Consider the following 21,336-nt stretch of genomic DNA (forward strand, 5'->3'; position numbering starts at 1 on the left):
ATATGTTGAAATTGAGATTTATATATCATCTACAATCTGAATAAATAAGCTTTTCATTGATCATTCATTAAGGACAATATTTGGCCGATATACAACTATTTTAAAAATGTAGAATCTGAGGATTAACAAACGCAAAATAATTTTAAAATATTGCCCTTTAAAGTTGTCCAAACACAGCAAAAAATGATTTTCAAGAAAAAAATCTTAGTATTTTGTCTTGTTTTCAGTAAAAATATCAAAAAATTCTTAAATTCAGATGCTTTTTCTTGATGAGCAAAATGACCCAAGAAAATAAGTCTAGTTTTTAGACAAGAAATATAAAATTTAAGTTATTTTGTGCATAAAACAAGCAAACAAATCTGCCAATGGGGTAATTTTTATAGAATTTTTCTTGAATTAAGTGTTTAAGTTTAAAAGTTTTTTGGTCTAAAAACTAGAATTATTTTCTTGGGTCGTTTTGCTCATCATGAAAAAGCATTTTAATTTAGAAAATTTTAGCTATTTTTACTGAAAACAAGACAAAAATACTAAGAATTGTTTTTCTTGAAAATCATTTTTTGCTGTGAATAAAGCCCTTATACTGACTTATTTACTTAGTATTTTTGTTTTGTTTTCAGTAGAAACATTTGAAAATTCTTATATTGAGATGTATTTTCTAAGAAAAGTTTAGTTTGTAGACCAAAAAAAATAAAATTCAAGTAAATTGAAACTTAAAACATAAAATATCTGCCAGTGGGGTGAGAAAAAAATCTAAAAATAAGTTTTCTTTTTTCTTAAACACTTAATTTAAGCAAAATTAACCCCATTGGCAGATAATTTTGCTTGTTTTAAGCATAAATTCACTTAAATTGTATAGTTTTTGTCTAAAAACTAGACTTATTTTCTTAGGTCATTTTGCTCATCAAAAAAATACATCTTGATTTAAGAATTTTTAGATATTGCTACTGAAAACAAGAAAAAAATACTAAATAAGAAAGTCATTTTTTGTAGTGTAGCAAGTGCATCCACTCACAAAAATAGTTTTAATATATTTACGGTAAGAATTTTTAAAAATATCATCATGTAACATGATTTCACTTAATATCCTAATGAATTTTGTCATAAAAGAAAAATCGATAATTTTAAAATGTATAATTGTATTGTTGACTATTGCTACAAAGACACTCATTGCGTCTTATGACTGGTTTTGTGGTCCAGGGTCACTTATCTAAACATGTACAGACTAAAATAACTCTATAGTAAACTTAAACCAATTCATGTTTTGCTGTTCTACAATATGATAGTTGATGATATAAATATATATCACAGTCAAAAAGTAGAAGGTTTATTGACGATAACACTGGTTTAACTTCAGATTCTAGCAACGGATAAACGTGAATATGATGATACATCAGTCATTTCAGTAAGTTTAAAACAACTAAACTTATTCTTATGGCCTCACACTAAAGAAACACAATAAAAGCACAAGTAAAAATGTTTAAAAACAACAGAAAAGTCTCTCATTTAAAGGTGCAATGTGTAATTTTTAGAAGGATCTTTTGACAGAAATGCAAAATAATATACAAAACTATATTATTAGGGGTGTATAAAGACCTTTTTATAATGAACCGTTATGTGTTTATTATCTTAGAATGAGACATTTCTATCTACATACACAGAGGGTCCCCTTACATGGAAGTCGCCATTTTGTGCCGCCATGTTTCTACAGAAGCCCTTAATGGACAAACTTTTTTATTAAGTTGTCTCCGTCAATTTCATGTTTTTCCGGTGGCGGCTACCATAGCTTCTCAATGCTTTTCAAAAGCGAGGAGTGAGCAGTGGACTGAGCCGTTGGGTGTAATTCACAACCTCACCACTAGATGCCGCTAGAATTTACACACTGCACCTTTAAGGGATAGTTCACCCAAAACTGAAATTTGTGTCATCATTTACTCATCCTCAAGTTGTATCAGACTTGTATAAATGTCTTTGGTCTGCTGAACACAAAGGATGATATTTTGAAGAATGTTGGTGACCAAACAGTCAGGGGCACCATTCACCTTCATAGTATTATTTTGTCCTGTTATGGAAGTCAATGGTGCCCCAGATTTGCTTTGTTACAAAGCATCTTACTTTGTGTTCAGCAGAACAGAGTAATCCATACAGCTCTGAAACAACTCGAGGATGAGCAAATGATGACACAAATTTCAGCTCTGGGTGAACTATCCCTTTAACACTTAGAAAAGTCAATACATGTGTTATAGAGGTTTTGAAACACTTGACTGAGTTTATATTCCTTAATATCTTCAAATCCTTGAAATCTAAAAGTCTTTGGCTGGAAATAAGCATAAACTAGAGCAGATATTACACATTTAGTTACATTTCTATGCTAAAAGTACTATTAATACATAAACAATCCAGCCGACAATAACGATTATGCCGGCTATTAAACTGGAGAGGACCAGCGTCCGAGCCTTCTGAGAGGTTTTCTCTGCTTCACGGATGTCACCTCGAGCCAAAGCCGCACGGGTCTGCGGAGAGGTCAGAGGTCATTTTAAAGTCAGAACATTACTGTTTGCATGATAAAGATTTGTTTTTATATTGCTGTGCATGCATAATGTTTCAGGTTCTTACTTCTGCAGAATATATGACCGCTACGAGACCGCTCATCCAACAGCAGAAGATGGTGACCAGCACAGACTCAACCAGATAATCTTTGGGTAAGGATGGCTGCTCGTCTCCTGGCTGAGGTCCGTTCATATACTAATAAATCAAGTTTTAAAAGTTCAGATTCATGACTTAAAGCGAATTAAAAGTTTAAAAAAGTTTTAAAGCGTTTGTGAAATGAAACTCTTACTATAGTGTATGATGGATAGGTGGATGGCGGAGGGAAGGAAGGCTGGTAGATGGCTGGTGGGATGGCTCCAGGCTGACAGGTGATGACAGGCTGGTTAGGGTAATGTGGTGGCGGTGAGGGGTACATGAGGTAAGCTGTTTTAGGGTCCGCTGGACTATATGGAGGTGGATCCATTGAGGGATTAGGTGGGAGGCTGGTGGATGGACCCTCACCTCCAGGAGGGCCCAGTACTCCCATCCTCTCTAGAGTATGGGCACTGTCTGTGTCAAACGCTGGGTTGAGAGTCCGGTTGCTGTCCGTCTCATATGCCAGATGAGTTGTTGGATTGCTGTCAGTGTCATAGGCTGCATTAGATGTTTGGATGCTGTCGCCGTCGGTAACCCGTTGGCCGGTCTGGATGCTGTCCGTGTCAATGGATGGGAAGGTGGTCAGGATGCTTGCGGAGTCATTTGCTGGAGCACTGGGTAACATTGTGCTCCTTCCTTGCCCAGAAGAATCGGATGTTTTTTGGATGTGTCTCGGATCATCAGGAATGTTTGGTGGAGTGACTGCTGGTGATGGACAGACAGAAGGTTAAAAGTGAGTCATTTAGTTTAGTGTTAAAACACTTCTTTGACATTGTTTGTATTGCACTGCAAAATTAAGATGCTTTTTCTTGATGAGCAAAAGGACCCAAGAAAATATGTCTAGTTTTTGGACCAAAAATATCAAATTTGAGTGATTTTGTGCATGAAACAAGCAAAAAAAATCTGCCAATGGGGTAAGCAAATTTTTCTTGAATTGTTCTTAAATTTAGTGTTTAAGAAAAATGTTCAAGATTTTTTGCTTTTCCCAATTGGCAGATATTTTTGCTTGTTTTATGAACAAAATCACGTAAATTTTATATTTTTGTCTAAAAACTAGACTTATTTTCTGTGGTTCATTTTGCTCATCAAGAAAAAGCATCTTTATATAAGAATTTTTTGATATTTCTACTGAAAACAAGACAAAAATACTAAGACTTTTTTTCTTGAAAATCATTTTTTGCAGTGTGTACAATAAGAATTTACTTAATACAAGATAAATTCACCAAAAAATTTCTTATTCCATTGTCAGATTTTTTGCTTCTTTTAAGCACAAATTCGCTTAAATTTGATATGTTTTGTCTAAAACTAGACTTATTTTCTTAGGTAATTTGCTCATCAAGAAAATCCATCTCGATTTAAGAATTTTTAGATATTTCTACTGAAAACAAGACAAAAATACTAAGTAAGAAAGTAATTTTTTGCAGTGCATTCAAGTCTGTACCCTGCAAAAATTATTTTCAAGAAAAAAAATCTTAGTATTTCTGTATTGTTTTCAGTAAAAATATCAAAAAAATCTTAAATTAAGATGCTTTTTCTTGATAAGCAAAATCATCCCAAGTTTCTAGTTTTTAGACCCAAAATATCAAATTTAAGTAATTTTTGTTTATAAAACAAGAAAAAAATCTGCCAATGGGGTTAGCAAAAAAATCTTGAACATTTGCCTTAAACACTAAATTCAAGAAAAATTCAAGAAAAAGTTGCTGATTTTTTTGCTTGTTTTATGCACAAAATCGCTTAAATTTGATATTTTTGGTCTAAAAACTAGACTTATTTTCTTGGGTCGTTTTGCTCATCAAGAACAAGCATTTTAATTTAAGAATTTTTAGATATTTGTACTGAAAACAAGACAAAATACTACGAATTTTTTTCTTGAAAATAATTTTTTGCAGTGCGATCATCACTTTCACTGTTCATCAAGCAATCAAACAAATGATTTCAGATATCAAAACATTTTTCAGAGCTCTACAATCTAAGTTTTATGCATTGGATCGGCAGACTTCGGGCTCTATCTTACACCCGGCGCAATGCAGCGCAATGCGCGGCGCAAATGTCTTTTGCTGGTTTCCACCCTGCGCAATTATAGTTTTCACGTTTAGCGCCGCGTTGTTTAAATAGCAAATGCATTTGCGCCCCCTTTTGCGCCCATGGGAGTTTTGGTCTGAAAACGAGGTGTGTTCAGGCGCATTGTTGGCGCGTTGCTATTTTGATGCAACTAAAATAGACTACGTCATTGACCAACAAAAACCTGGTCTAAAGTCTAAAGTCAATGGCACAATATGTTTTTTGTTATTTAAAGAGCGTGTTAGTAATATGCGCATATAAATGTGGCGACAACGTGGGTTTGCTTATCACACACATGAATGCGCAGCAGCACTTTTAAATATGAAAGATTAAAGGATTGAATATAAAAGATTATTATTGAGTCTCTTGGACATAAATGAGGACTAATTATGAAATGTTAGAAGGTATAAAGACTGCTTCACCTGCAGCCTGGTAAGTAAATAAATTCTTTGCTTTAAACAAATGCACTTATTTTAAATGTTTTTAAATGCTACCTCACGGATTTCTTGTATATGGCGACTCTGTACCTGTGGATATGGTGAGAAAAGAAACATTTTTAAGTAATGCTTAAAAAAAAACTGACGCTGTCCAAGTGCTGAAACGTGTGGAGAGCCGTTTGTACATTCTTTATCTCCTGTTTGTAACAAATAATGTATTTTTAGAGTACAATCCTTTTCTTTATTATTTTTTGATGATATTGGATAGCCATACATTTAAAGCAATTAAAAGCCTGCTTTTTTACTTCCATGACTAAAAGAAAACGGGTTTTAAAGGTTTTAATGAAAAAATAACAATTTCAATACAAGTGAAAAACAACACAATTATTTAACATTAATCTTAAACTGGGGATCTTCTTCCTCCGCTTAGTTTTTCAGTTTACAAAGTCCGTCATCTAAATAGAGATTAGACATAGCGACAGCGCAACTGGCTTTTAAAGGGGATGAGAGCTGAGACTCTGCCATTGGTTTATTGCACGTTACGCTCAAATTACTCCCATTACTCATTAAAGAGCACCAATTATGCTAATAAATTGGCACGTTAGCACGTAAATGCAGTATCCCATAGTACATACATGTTATTAAAACTTGAACTAATGCATTGTGAGTCTTATAAATTGCTTACATACCTCACCGATTTCCCACTGTCTGAAAAACGCTCGGTTTAGTTCCTGTCTCCGCCTCCCAAAATGTCTAGTGTAATCGGATTGGTCAGATGACTACTCAACTGTTATTGGTCAGCTGGGTTCGTCGTGTGTTTGAAAGGTTACGCCCCTGACTACGTGTGGGTTGACACACCGGTTCTGACTGAGAGAGTCACAGCCTCAGAGGCAACGTAAACAAGCGTTATATTTCTCTATAAACGATGGTGTCTGTACTGCCTTACCACTTCGAGCTCGATCCAGAGAGTTCAGAAGGCCGTTACGATATAAACGATCTCCGTCAATGAATGCGATTGGATTTAACTTTTTTAGGTGTCCTTAGCTCTGCCAGAATGCTAAACGAAGACGAAAATGTGTTGCAAAGACATCCAAAAGGTAATTATAACGTACTACATAACTATATGGAAACACCAAATGTAGCACATAGAAAGTATTTGTTGAAATGATTATAAAACGATTTCACTTGGTAATTTCTACATTATTTTACTATAGTAAAATGTATTATAAAAGACTGTTTACATACTCTATTACTGTGCAAACTATATGGAAACACCAAATGTAGCACATAGAAAGTATTTGTTGAAATGATTATAAAACGATTTCACTTGGTAATTTCTACATTATTTTACTATAGTAAAATGTATTATAAAAGACTGTTTACATACTCTATTACTGTGCAAACTATATGGAAACACCAAATGTAGCACATAGAAAGTATTTGTTGAAATGATTATAAAACGATTTCACTTGGTAATTTCTACATTATTTTACTATAGTAAAATGTATTATAAAAGACTGTTTACATACTCTATTACTGTGCAAACTATATGGAAACACCAAATGTAGCACATAGAAAGTATTTGTTGAAATGATTATAAAACGATTTCACTTGGTAATTTCTACATTATTTTACTATAGTAAACTTCATTATAAAATACTGCTTACATACTATTTTACTGTGCTATGTTTTTACTTATTAGGTTTTAAGGAGAATGCAACAGGTTCCAGGGCCTCTTACCTGCGTGATTCATCATCCAGGTTTTGCACAAATTGTCTAAATCCCTACACACAGAACATTTATTGTACCGACTATAAGCCTTTGAGGCGCAGGACTAGAGTAAGTTTTATTACATTTTTAAACCAATAACACTAAAGTATTATTATAGTAACAAAGTACCCAAAAGAACAAAAGATGTAACTTTAAAGAAAATATAGTAGTCAGTCAAAAGTTTATTTATTACAAATATATATTTAACTGTTAAACAATATACAAATAAACATACTTTAGTAACCATATTGTGCTCTTCTTTCAAAAAATTGTTCAATTCACTTCTTACAGCTATCTATTCAGATAAATGGCATATCAAAGCTTTGTCAGCTGGTGCTATCTAAGACGACACTTTAGGGTTATCATCCTGTCGTGTGTTGTTCTCCAGATATGCTTGGAGCTTCCTGATCGGAATGTTGGCTTCCGACGACCCCTGCACTGAAGATGGCATGCAATCACGTCCTCCTTTGAAGGTCTCTCAAACTGTGATGCCAGGTCCATTGGAATCGGGGTTTCCTTCAGCTTATCTTCAAATACCTCATCAAACACAAGCCTGATCACATCATCCACATAACTGTACAAATATTGCAGTCAATAAATCTTTTGTTTTGATAATTTATTTCCCTGCTTCATACATTAAGTTTTTAATTATGAATGTATTTGAAATAAAACATTACTGCTTACAGTATGTCACTTGTGTGTTTTGGGAACATAGCCTTGTACTTTCCCTCTCCTGCTTTTGTTATGGCTTGGTGACATTGTAATGGATGGCTGCAAGGTACAACCTGTAAAAATATAAATATGCAATTCATTTATTCTAAAAGTAAATACTACTTTACTTTATTTAACACAGTTACTAAAATACCTAAATACCTGCACAGCATTCCAATAAATGGGAAAGTCACATTTTTTGCTGCAAATCTGAAATCTCAGGCTACGGACGGCAAAGGCATCCACTGATGATGGTGATTGAAACATTGTGAAATGATGCTACTGCCTGGGTTCCTATGATTATGCAGAGAAAAAAACTTTGTCATCATCAGTTATACATTTAAGACTGGTAGTGGTTTCACTAGCTAAATACATCATATGTGTTACACACCTTTGCTCCTCATATGCCAGTCTGGCTCCTTGTACTGTGTGTAATGATGTTGCATGTTTGCATACAGTGTAGAAGGATGTGTCCAGCTGCGAATCTAGGATATAGACAAATAAAACAAACATGTATTCAGTCAAAAAGACATATTATAACAATAGAGTACAACAATTATAAATCGTTAGACTATTCATTAAAACGTTAATGTATTACATGTTACATGGCCCAACATTAGCAACACACATTACGTGTTTACTTCGTTTCAAAATCTAAGAAAGCTTAAAGTAAAAACAACAGTAAAATACATATCACGTTAAACAAATCATCTGTACTTCGAGTTTCTTGAGTTTGATCATGAGAACAAACTTTACCGGTAACAGTTTAGCTGGAACAGCTTAGCAAGTTTGTAAACACGTCCAAATAAACATCGATAAAAACGATAGTCTGCATAATTCAACACACACGTGTGTAAATATGGTACGTTGTTAATGAAATACATTATTACAACACAAAACAATTAGCTTGCAAGCTTAGCTCTACACATAGATATATATCTGAGCTCTACAAGCACATAATGTTAAGCTCCGGTTACAGGTAACGTAACTTACAGTAAAGGCAAATAATAAACATGAATACTTACAGCCTGTGATCCAGAAGTGCACGGTAATCCAACTTTCAGGAGGAGACGTCGCGCAGCTTTGGTTCATGAGAAGCAGTTATTGTGAAAACTCCGTGAACAACTTCTGACTGGATTTTTCCGGAACCGTATTAAACATGATGTCCTCTGTGTTAGTCCATAAAGTGCTATTTTGCCCTTGCATCTAAAGAGACAGCGTCTACTCGAGAGATTTAATCGCTTAAACAATGAAACAAGAGTTTGCAAACAGGGTCAAAGCAGGGACTCCCAACCTCCGCCATTTTAGCTCTCTTCTGACTCAGCGCTCTCCACCCCCGTCTTTGAGGGCGTACCCAAGCCAAGCAGAGAGGGCTGAACTATGATAATGTTGGTCTTATCTACGTCACCAATCCCAGGAAGTAAACTGTTGCCTACAATCCGAGTGTTTTTTGTAGTCCTCGAACGTTAGAGACGATAACTCGCGTCATCGTTTTCTTTGAGGTATGTACTTTTTGAATATCGTTAGCATGTACTAATACACACTTACACACAAAAGGATGTTTAAAAACGTGTATCTCATAATAGGTGCTCTTTAAAAAAATAGGACCAACCCTTTTCGACCATGCGCTCAGCGCACATTTTTCCATCGTTAAATTAGCAAAAGTGGATTCGGACATGCCCATTTAGACATTGCGCTGTGCGCTTTAGACAATGCGCTTAGATCGTTAAAATAGGGCCCTTCGTGTCTCCATTTCTATTGATCTGCTGTGTATTATAAATTAATTATTTGACTAATTTTTTTATGCATTTTTGTTATGTTTCACCTTAGGGACATCTAAAACCTCTCTCTCAGCCCTGTAGGAAACTCTGCTAGCAGTGAAACCGTCACCTTTAACACGACAATGAATTATTTACTCCTGATATATAATCCCTCATTTAAGATCAGATCATTTTATGTGCTCGCTCTTAAAAAAACATTGACTAAGTCTTATCGAATTTTGTTTTCTCAGCAAACTGACTAATAAAAAATACAAACATTCATATGTATTCCTATTCTGTCCTCAGATAAGATGTGTTAAAACAAGACTTCACTTACTGTACACTGTTCATAGACCATTAATTCATTAATTCAATAAATGTTTGTTATATTTGTGTTAATAAAAAAGAAAAATGGCTATAAATCCGTTTAAAGATTAACCTGTCCTAATAGGTATTCAAATTATCTTTAAAAGTACACCCTTCACTGTCAAAAATGTACCCCAGCTGGGGCAGTACCCTTTAAAAAGGTCCTAATATGTACCATTAGGTACAGATGTGTATACATTTGGTACAAATATGTGCCTTTGAGATACCAACATGTATTTGAGGCGCTAATGTGCTTTATTTAGTACCAATGTGTACCTATGATAACTATTATGATTTTTTTTGAAAGGTTACAGCTAGTGTAAATTTTTTGACCATTTTTTCCTGACAGTGTATTACATTTTGATATATTTATCAGATAATATTTTATTTAAAGATTATACGTTTATCCATACATTATAGAATTAAACCCATAATGATAAAGTTGCTGGTGCCATTGACAAGTTACAGGTCAGAAAATAAACAGAATTGTAGACAAAATAAAAACGCTGTTCCTGTTACCTGGGTCCATCAGGTGGGCTTTGCTCTTATAAATCAGGTGGTCATTGAGAAGCAGGATTCAATGCGAAATATCCAGCAGGAATGTGGTGATGTTTGGATGAGACGTGCATGTGTCCTTGTGAAATGGCTACAGGTTGTGTCAGTTCTCTCTAAACAGTATCATGTTTGTTTAATAATTTAATAACAACGACCAAGACTCCGTGTCTGTCTGTGTTTATGAGGGCTCTTCTGAGTGCACCTGCTCATATAGACTGAAAGGTACAAAGCTCTGTCACTAGGGTGATGGTATTCTTTCAAAAGTACACCTTTGAGTGCATTTTAGTACCTTAAAGGTACATATTTGCACCTCAAATGTGTGGAGGGCTACTTTTTGATATAGTCTACTCAAAACGTTTTTGTTTTACTTGTTGATTTTATTTTACCCTTTGATATGTTTTAATATTGTTTAAAATGTTAACATTTGTAGACCGAGCTAATATAATAAATATGTAATAAATATTATAATTGAGACTATTAATAGAATGTGCTTTGGCGGCAGGGGCGCAATGAACAGTTTCAAGGGGGGTATGCAAGACAGAATTTTGGGCCCCTTCCTTTAGAGGATTGTTTGATTTTCATACCATAATGTGTAGCTATATAAAATTACTCAGTTGAGTGCGTTTATTTAATTTTACAGGTCGCATTTGCACTAAAAATAAATTCATGAAGCAAAATAAAAAGATTTATTTGAAAAACGAATAGCCTACCATTTTAATCTGGTAAGGCAGAAAACATTCACGTGATTTTAAATAGATCACTAAAAAAAGAATAATGCATGGAGATGAATTTCTGAACTATGGAAATCTATGGAAAGTGCTTTGAAAGTCGCGGCAGTCGAGTTTTCTGTGCGGTTTTAGAAGCGAAATGTGTACAATTATGTTTAGCCTAATAGTTCATTCTTCAGAGTTCATATTGATGATCTTATAGTTCATTTAAAAAAATTCTTACAAACTGACTGTATTCATCAGAAAAACACCAAAAACCTTATATTCTCTTTATGTCGCTGTTCTCTGTGTGTGTGGTATGTGTTCCGTCCTTCGCTCATGACAAAAAGCGTAGCCGGCAAAATTAAAATTAATATTACGTTGATCTTTAAGAGTGTGCGCTTCGCCCGCGCACGCCCTTCGCCAGTGACACAGAAATTGCAAAAAGCACAATCGGCTAAAGTTTTAAATATGACGTTGATTTTTGAAGTAAAAAAAAATGCCGCAATCAAATGTGCTGCTGATGAGCATGCAAATTTATTTCTGTGCACTGAAGGCTAATATGATTTTGCACATCCAACAACTATCATTACAAAGATAATACTGCATGTTTTGGCATTTGGTAGTAGGCTATATTGCAGTAGTTAATATTTGTTACGTAATGAAATGCATGGTGCTCTTTTTTATGTTCTTTTTCTTTAATATTCACAACACTTATCAACAAAACATTGATTAAAATTAAGAGACAAACTATATTAAACGAAATTCATTTGAAGCAAACATTTGAAGCAAACAAAACTTAATTTAAAGTCGGAAATGATGTCTAATGACCGAGTCCATTTGTAACGTCATATTAGCCTTCAATCCATTACAACGCCCAATATATGGCGTTTAAAATTAAAGTCTTAATAATCGAATTAAATTAAAACAAGACATTAACAACATTACAACAATATTTAAACACAACAATACTCAAACATAAATATAAAACGGACATTCTCTATTAGGATGCATGTTAAAAACAATCTGATATAGCGTTTATAATAGCTGCAAGTTTACAATTTTGGGCAAAACCTCCGTTGCAACCCTGAATAAAAATGAATCACTTTCACTTTGAAAATGATGCGCTGTCACATTAAAACCAGCTCTTAGTCATTTAAAATTTAACTCAATTATGGCTTAGACTATTCTCCTATTTCATGTTTATTTAGAAAGTAATATTTTAACTCCGCCTATTAAGTTATTGTCCGTCTTAGAAATGCAATAGTTGTCAGCAGTCGCTATGCTAATATTTCCTTAAATAAAGCTCTTGCTGTCCTTTTGTATTATCACAATTATTTTTCATTTTTCATGAAACATACAGTTTACGGATCAGAACGCTTTTAGTGGCATGTGAGATCTTACCTTGAAATGCCAAACTGTAGGGCTGTCGACTATTTGTGGTAACTTTGCATAGCAAACCCGCCAAACTGAACCCAAACAAAAATGTTGTCTACTCACCCATATCCATATCCGCAAAATCAAATTAAAAACCACCAGAACCGCCAAATATGCAATTGCATCTACTAGGTCATGATTGCACGCTGTTTTTTTAAGTGTCTCAATTTTACTCAACACAAAGTCATTCACTGTAGTTTTATATTAATTTACTTTACATTTTACTAGTGTTAATAATTAAACGTGTACAATAAAAAAAACGGAAAAGTGATGACGATGGGGCCCCCTAGCGTACTTATGGGCCCATATGCCTGGCATACTCTGAACCCCCCCAAACGGCGCCCCTGTTTGGCGGGCACCTAACCTCACAGACCCCTGGTCTACAGTATGTTTTTGTTATTTTAGTGGTAATAATATTAATCTTGTCCATAGGCTTTTATATGAAGATTATGTCCCATTAAGATATTTTGTAGATTTCCTATCATAAAAAATCAATCAAAACTTTATTTTTGTGAGTGGATGCAGTTGTTAAGGACTCTGTGGACAACTTTAAAGTTGATTTTCTCAATATTTAGATTTTTTTTGCAAAAAAGTTATATCTCGGCCAAATATTGTCTTACCATAACAAACCATACATTAATGGAAAGCTTATTCAGCTTTTAGATGATGTATAAATCTAATTTTCCAAAAATGTACCCTTATGACTTGTTTTGTGGTCCTGGGTCATATATAACTTTATCTTTTCTAATGTGAACTCACATCCAGCAATTAAAAACAAAATAAAAGCATGAATATGATATAGAAGTTTTAATTTAAAGTATAAACAAAAACTCAAATATAATTGCAATGTACATTTATTAGGCCTATAACAAAAAAAAAAACCCTATTCAGGAGCATTGTTTATTGTTCACCACTAGAGGGTGCAAAGTTTACCTGTGAGGAGGCAAAAAGTATTTTCAACCCTATCTCACGGCGAATTCGTAATAATTCAAACGATTTAACCAAGTGGCTAAATCGTATGAAATCATACGAGCTGGCTCGTACGAAATCGTACGATTAGTTCATCGCATTTAACACAGCCCTGTGTTGCAGGGATTTCGTGCGCATTAATACGAATAGATTAAATCGTACTATACCATACGATTTGTTCATCGCATTCAAGAAGCGTCACCCGTAGCCAGAAAAATACCTCTGGGTGTGCATCTGAAAATCCGCGTGTGTCACAAGCATGCAAGATAAACGCTGGGGAATTCAGGTGCTGTAAATCCGGTGGACAGGACTCATCTCGTTATAGATCAAGATAATTTATAAAGATCTTTAAACGAAGGATTGGAATATCAGATAGTTGACATGGTAAGCAAGTTAGTTAATATTTTTAATTAAAAAAAAGGAAAAACGAAATAAAACTAATAGCATACATTATTGTTGTTGCGGTGTGTCACGTGACAATCATGACCCGTCGCCATGGACACAAGGGGTCAGATAAAATATTTTTAACTTACGCGTGAAAGGCTTGATTTTAAAAATATATATATATTCTAAGTAAACAACAACAGCCCTAGTTTAGTAAAAAAATATATTGAAACTATAAATAAATATTCTGCATTCATTTTAGGTTTGCCACTGTGGGTGGCTCCGGCACACTCGTGGCTACGCCCCTGCCGTGACCCAAATCTCGTTCGCACATCATCGCGATATTTATCATCTGTTTACAAACGTCGCCACATCTCGGTGAGTATACCATAAAGTGTCTGTTTGTTCGATATTAAATTCATTATATGTTCTGTTTTTGATCCAGATCGGCTTCTAAATGTTCTCTGAATTGTATTGGTCCTCTATATTACATTCTTTCTTTTTGTTCCAAATAAGTTCAACACAACACATAATCAAGCATTGAGTGATTGATTAGCGCGTGATTAAAAGTTAGTCACGTTATGTTAGTCACCATTAACATAACGTGACAGATCCTAGATCGTTTTGTTATATTCATATTTTTGGAATTAACTACCAAAGTACTTCTACTGTGGTATTTTGTGTTTATAGTACACAAATCGTACCATGTTTTTACGGCAGTTAGTCTACTTCTACTGTGGTATTTTGTAGTACAGTAACAGCAAACCTTATGCTTTTACCACAGTAGATCAGCCTTTTTATACATAGTAAAAACAGTAACACCAACAACATGCTTTTAATACATTTGATGTACAATTCAGAAATCTTTAGACATTCAGATCTTTCTTTTTTGGTCAGTTTTATTATATTGCCATTTTATTTATTCATTTATCTTATTATATAGTCTTATGATAGTGGGCGGATCTTGGGGTTTGTTGTAAATAGTTATACTCATACAATGTTTAGCAAATAAAGAATTAAAATATCAAAAATTTGTAATTCACAATTTTTTGTCTTGCAGTTTCTTCACATACATCTCATACTCCTCCATCTACACGCTCCGTAACATTTAAACCAACGGCTCTTTTAAGAGCCATCACTTGCAAAAGCTCTCCTACTCACTCACTCACTCACTCACTCACTCTCCAACTCACTCTCCTACTGACTCACTCACTCTCCAACTCACTCACTCTTCTATAGGGCTGTGCAAAATAATCCGGTTCCGTGATTGGAAGTAAATCGTCATCAGCTGCTTTCAGATGGAGCGGCATTTATTACACAGACCCGTAGTTCACAGAGAAGCTAGGCAAATCGTCGGAGTCGATTTTCCTCTATTTTAAACCCGGTTTTGCCTAGCTTCTCTGTGAACTACGAGTCTGTGTAGTAAATGCCGCTCCATCTGAAAGCAGCTGATGGGGATTTACTTCTAATCACGGAACCGGCTTTACTGATGAAACACGCACGAGAATCGCAGACGATTATTTTGCACAGCCCTACTCTCCTATGCACGCACGCACGCTCACTCACTCACTCACTCTCCCCCTCTCTCTGTTTTTCCCTCTTTCAATTTGTTTTGCCTATTTCTCTTTGCATTCTTTCTTTTCATCAATATGGCATCTTCAGGTTTTGACCAGTTATGTCAGGAAGCTGCAACTATTTCAAAGCATCTTGAAATGAAAGCTGGCAATGCTGAATTTGGAGCAGCTACAAGAGAGGCTGAAGAAATTCTACAAATGTTCAATCCTCCACTGGTAAAGTAAATTATATTTCAGTTTTCTTCTTCATTTGGTTAATTTTTTATTTACACTTAAGTTGCTTTAATAAATGTATATTTTTATCTGTTCATAGATTTCCAAGTCCTTACTTTCAATCACTTTATTTTAACATGTTTATTTCCAATTTTTTTTCAGCTGAAAAAGAAGACCAAACGAGCGATTTCCTGGACTCAACAGACACATTGAACTTTGCACTGCATTTCAAAGGTAATATTGGTTATATAAAATATCCATATATCCACAGAAATGGACTCAGGTCCGTAATAGTGCCAATATACATAATAGTTTTATAAAGTTGATTGTTGTCTGTTGTTACATCTGTAGCCAGCTCCTCAGCCGCAACACTGAGAACCAGAGTTGAGATCAATGTACTGCTGAGAAAGTGCAAGATCTGTTTAACCAAAATTATAGTAAGCATATGTTCAAACACTTTTTAAGTTTTGATAACCTAATATACCTAGATGTATCCATGGCATTATTATCAAGTCAATAACTTATTTGTGTCCATCAACCATACGATTATGACACATTACCAAAATAACTGTTTACAGCCGATACCCTAGCTATTAACAGGATGGGAGAGTCACAATTGTCCGACTGTGTTACAATGTGTAACATGTACATGCATGTGCTTGCCCGTGTCTTTCAGAGGATGCCAGAGGTACTGGAAGGCTCCCCTGGTAAATCAAGGCATGACAGTTAAAGTTGCAGCAGGACTGCCCAACTTCTCAAAAAGCCATCCTATTATGGAAGGAAGCAGTTGGAGGGCATTTTGCAAGCTGCTGAGGAGATTTCCTTTGAAATCAGTAAGTGAGATTAACAGTGGTTGTGTTTCTCCACCTGTTTTTCGGCAGATAATTTGGCTCTATGCAAAGTGGGAAAAATAAGTTAACTAAACAATAATACGGGCCTACATGTGAGTCTTTGTATAGTGCAGCACTGGGTGGGTTAAGTTTTGACCCATAATGAGTAAATATTGAAAAGAACAAATGCTGGATTGTTGTTATGCAACCATGGGGTATAATAACGGAGCAGTTGGGTTAAAACAACCCAGCATTGGGTCAATATTAACCCAGTAGTGTGTTCTGTCCAATATTTACCCAACATTTTTGAACCCAGCCATTTTTAGAGTGTGGGCCACTGTATTTCTCCATGTCTCCTCACCCCAACCAGTCGAGGCAAATGGCTGCCCATTCTGAACCATGGTTCTGCTCGAGGTTGCTGCATATTAAAAGGAAGTTGCCATTGCACTCTCAGAAAAAAAGGTATAAAAGTTGTACCTTTTTGTCACTGGTACACTACCTTTTAAAAAGGTCCTAAAATGTACCATTTAGGTGTACCTATGAGGTACCAGCATGTAGCTTGGCGGTACCAATGTATACCTTTTAGGTACAAAAGTGTACTTTTTGAAAAGGTACTGCCCCAATGTCAACTTTTGTATCTTCATGTACCTTTTTTCTGAGAGTTTGTAGCCTAATAATATAAAGAGTACCGTATGGTCTAGACCTACTCTGTTTGAAAAGTGCTGTGTGAGGGAAATTTGTTATGAATTGGCACTTTAAAAAGTAAATGTAATTCAATTGAAACAGATTCAGGTTATAGATTCTGTATGTAAAACTATTTCTTAGTTGCAGTTTCCTCATTTCAGTGGACACATTTTCTAAAAAGGCCCCTCTCCAGAATATCCTATAGCTGTTTAGTTAAATTTGACTAGTGATTGTGATGGCCCTTGGCAACAGTTGAATTTTATTTATAAAATTATATTTCTTCATTAATACTGCTGTGTGATGCAGAAAGACCAGTTATTTGTTATGCTTCTAAGTGTTTCTTTTTTCCCCTATACATTAATTAGATGCAGCACAATGCAACTCCACTGACAAAGCAGAAGGAATGTCAGAGGCGATGGACGCAGAAGGTACGCTGAGTTGTTTTTATATGATCTATAAATAAATATAACATTAAACTTAAGAAGCATAGTTTACTAGATATGTAATTGTGGTCATTACACTGTACATTTCACCACTGTACACATTATCAAAACAATAATCAAATCAAAAGATGAAATCTGTGTGTGATAGTTTAATATCTTCAAATCAACAGACACAGCAGATGTTGCCAAGAAAGTTTAGAGGCCATGTGTGAAAATGGTATTTCTTTTCATTGTAATACATTTTGAATGGTATTGTTTAAGTTCAAGCTTAATTAAAACTACTCTTCTGAAAAGTCTGCCATTGATATTGGACACAAAGAGAAAAGCTCACTTGTTTGAAAATTACAATTTATATATACAATATTTATTCAGGTGACATTTAACATCTTTTATAGACCATTTTGCAAGATGTAAACAACACTGGTCCAGAAGCACTTCCCGTATCAGTTTTTTAACACAACATAAACGTTGGGATAAAATGCAACCAACAGGACATATTAAACTTAATGAAAAAGTTAAAGAAACATTTTTAAGATGTTTTCTTTATGTGTGAAATAAAGAAAACGGTTATAAACTGAAACAGGAAGTGTTTCTGGACCAGTATTGTTTACATCTTGCAAAATGGTCTATATGGTTGGTATTCTGATAATTTTACACTTTGAATTGGCTGTTGATATTTAGATGCAAACAATGAATGGTACTGTATCTGTATTTAACCTACAATTTTCTAATTAACTATTGACAGTATAAATGTTGACACATTGCATTATGAATTTGTAATTTAGATTCAAATGTTGTATTAAGAAAGTTGTTATTATGTTTTATGTTCTTTAGGTACAAAGCTGGAAGAAAATTCCTCAAAAACAGCCACTACTGTAGCTACCGTGATGACTGCAGATTAAGGTATCTTTTCAAATTGTGGTGATTTTTATGTCCCATTGTGAGTAATAAGCTCTTCCTTATAGTAGACCAGGCCAAGTAGACCTGGTTTGGAGGCAGCAACATGTATAAAAACAGGTAGTTTCAACCGATTACAATACTTTAACAAGAACAGATATTGGAACAGAACCATAGACCAAAACATTTAAAAAGTGAAACAATCCACTACACAGTGACACATTGTGACAAATACGCCTCCAAATTTTTCATTTAGGATCTAACAGCATTAAACTAGATTCACTTTGTAAGTCTTTCAATGGGCAGTTTCCAGGCAGAACATGCAGAATACATAAACAGAGTTCTGTACATACATTTGGGACCTAATGTATAAAAACATCTTAAAGGGTGTTGTCCAGGACATTGTCTTAAATTACAAACAGAGATGGAAGGTGAGCACACCAACAATTGCTTTTAAAATGATGATGTTCCCGTGTACAAGCCTATGAATGGCTATAACAGGCCAACCTACGACTGTATGAGTTATGGCATTACAGTTAGTTATGTTAAAGTGGTGGTGAGATTTTTTAAATTGATGATTCTTCTGAATCATGTTTGATTTACATACATTTCTGAAATGGAAAACCCAGAGTTTTCCTTGTTTCCGCTTTCTGAGATGTGCTCCAGGAATTCTTCTTTGTTGACCTGCTTGTATCTTATGATTGAGCGTCAGCAATACCCACATTTTAATTTGGCAATAGTTACAAATGAATAAACTGCCTTTGAAATGTTACTTAAAATATGCTCATGAGTATTAATTCAACTAACTGGCTTGACTTAAATATATTTGTTTTGATAGATGGAGGCAATTTGTGCTGTGTCTGCCGCGTCCTTTTCGATGACAGGAAGAAGAATGCTTCAAAGAAGTGGCGTTCATGCTCACAGTGCACAGTGTGCCAATCATGGTCACACACTGCATGTGGTTTTAAAAAAACATGTGCCTTAAATGCCAGTGTCAAGACACAATGCAAACAGCCTATAGCGCTGCATCATAGGAAACATGCTAGTTACACAAGATGTTTTATGTTTTAACTTTGAGCTGTTTTTACTTTGTTCATGACCCAATCCCTACAAACACACACACACACATTTTTTTTATGTATTAGGTGCCATTTAATCTTTTTCATGCTAATTTTTTGTAATGATAACACTTATAATAAAACAGATTTTTCATTCACTCTAATTTTTATTTATTGTTGTCATTTGTTGGCACCATAAGTGTGGTCCCTTTACCTGGGACATGTGGGGACCAATTAATATCTATTGTACTGAATTTAGGCCACAGGTTGTAAATGATAAGTAGCCTATTGTTTCATCTTTTATCAATGGTTCGGTATGGTTGGGTGTTGGCAAGGACCTCACCATACTTTTCAATACAGTGAGTCAAAGTTCGATTTCATGTTATGATTAAATACTTTACATAACTTTCACTTCTTTTTCGCAGTCTTGCTGTCACTGAGGGGTATTTGGCAAATTGGATATCGAAAAGTTGGTTTATGTCAGAGCAGTAGTGATACTTGTGGATACTTTGATATACAACAGAACAGTACAATTTAAACAACTTTAAATATAATGGTTGCTATGAACGATGATGATGTTATGTGTATCTGCTTTATCAAAGTGATTTTCCTCCATTGTACAGATAAAGTTGAAGCAAATCTCTATTACCACATTTAATGTTATGAATGAACCATCATGACAGAAATATATATTTATATATGAATTGAAAGTAATACAAACAAATCAAGACCAGAAACACATCATGAGTTAAAAAACTGGCTATGCTCAGTTGTAAGGAATTTTTTGGAATGATTAAGTAATTTCACATTTTGTGTTAAAATTAAAGTGACAACACAAGTAACAAAATGTGGTGTTACAATAATAAAACTGATTGTGTTGTTTTAACACATCTGTTTTTAAAGTGTTTTTATTACTCTACAGTATGCTGTAGCATTCATTAACAAAGTTTTAAATAATATATACTGTATACTACACTTTACTATAGTATGGGTATTTACTATAAATTACTTTAGTACTTTTATGTGGGCAGAATTTTTATGACTGGACTGACACACCTGATCCACATACATTCACGATATAGTTTGCATACTGCTCAGGCCTGTCTTTCTGCTTAGAAAGAAGGAACATGAAACAATACATAGGCTTCCTATACTGTACACATAGCTGAAGCATTCAGTTTCTCAAAGTGACAGGTTTGGAAGGAGGGGAATGGTACTCTAATGGATAAACTAAATAGGCCTGTTTACAATTTTTAGTTGAGCTCAAAAGAAAACATTTAAACAAAAATAAATAGGCTACAAAAGATGCAAGAGAGCATACATTATGTAGCAAACATTGTGTATAATGTTTGTTAATCTGGGTTTTGACAACCAATAGGCCTAATAATCATCTACTAGCCTACAATCGGTCTTATTTATTAATGGTATGTTTTTAATTATCATAGCAGCATTAACATAAATAGATAGTCTATGCATATAAGCCCAAACAGAAATGCACAGTTTGTGTGTGTGGCCAACATCAGGTATTCATCAAGGTGTTGGGTCTGTTTACACAGCCAGAAACAAACAAACAGCTTTATTTTATCTAACCCTAACCTTATTGAGCCTTCAAAGTGCTCTCTGACACTACACCTGAGATGGCTTGTGTACTTGAAATGAGAACATGAAAAGTTTGTTGTAGAGCTAAGCCAAATACATCGTTAGAAAGGTCTTGACCTGCAGATTAACATTTGTCAGTATAAAGAATCTACATGGCACATGCTTTGAAATACGGACCTTTAAAACATCACCTTGGTGC

The 21,336-nt window shown here is 34.6% G+C and overlaps 2 protein-coding genes and 4 long non-coding RNA genes across 6 annotated transcripts in view; 4 read left to right on the top strand and 2 right to left on the bottom strand.

The window, feature by feature from the left end:
- Positions 1-1,935: 1,935 nt before the first annotated feature.
- On the bottom strand, positions 1,936-10,835 carry LOC129413870 (uncharacterized). Its single transcript, XM_073868105.1, has 4 exons — positions 10,307-10,835; positions 2,837-3,387; positions 2,614-2,742; positions 1,936-2,510 (listed from the first exon to the last, which is right to left on the bottom strand). Exons 1-4 carry the CDS (start codon positions 10,314-10,316, stop codon positions 2,364-2,366), a joined length of 837 nt encoding a protein of 278 aa, XP_073724206.1. The 5' UTR covers positions 10,317-10,835; the 3' UTR covers positions 1,936-2,363.
- crb2b (crumbs cell polarity complex component 2b) overlaps positions 3,281-21,336 on the top strand; it is a 64,679-nt gene continuing 46,623 nt past the window's right edge. The window contains exon 1 of the mRNA XM_073868104.1: positions 3,281-3,415. Coding sequence (XP_073724205.1) covers positions 3,394-3,415 — 22 coding nt within the window. The 5' untranslated portion in view covers positions 3,281-3,393. The remainder of the gene's footprint in view (positions 3,416-21,336) is intronic.
- On the top strand, positions 5,751-7,638 carry LOC141363988 (uncharacterized). The gene is made up of 3 exons (XR_012369728.1): positions 5,751-6,277; positions 6,883-7,019; positions 7,339-7,638. It is a non-coding gene; the product is annotated as an uncharacterized lncRNA (long non-coding RNA).
- LOC129414643 (uncharacterized) lies at positions 7,115-9,260 on the bottom strand. The gene is made up of 4 exons (XR_012369727.1): positions 8,687-9,260; positions 8,053-8,146; positions 7,824-7,955; positions 7,115-7,735 (listed from the first exon to the last, which is right to left on the bottom strand). It is a non-coding gene; the product is annotated as an uncharacterized lncRNA (long non-coding RNA).
- Positions 13,442-15,148, top strand: LOC129425410 (uncharacterized). Its single transcript, XR_008638136.2, has 3 exons — positions 13,442-13,839; positions 14,102-14,217; positions 14,900-15,148. It is a non-coding gene; the product is annotated as an uncharacterized lncRNA (long non-coding RNA).
- Positions 15,268-19,702, top strand: LOC129449931 (uncharacterized). Its single transcript, XR_012369729.1, has 7 exons — positions 15,268-15,629; positions 15,789-15,860; positions 15,978-16,063; positions 16,303-16,459; positions 17,506-17,568; positions 18,418-18,486; positions 19,319-19,702. It is a non-coding gene; the product is annotated as an uncharacterized lncRNA (long non-coding RNA).

The sequence above is a fragment of the Misgurnus anguillicaudatus genome, chromosome 5 (genome assembly GCF_027580225.2).
Source record: "Misgurnus anguillicaudatus chromosome 5, ASM2758022v2, whole genome shotgun sequence".
Lineage (NCBI taxonomy): Eukaryota > Metazoa > Chordata > Actinopteri > Cypriniformes > Cobitidae > Misgurnus > Misgurnus anguillicaudatus.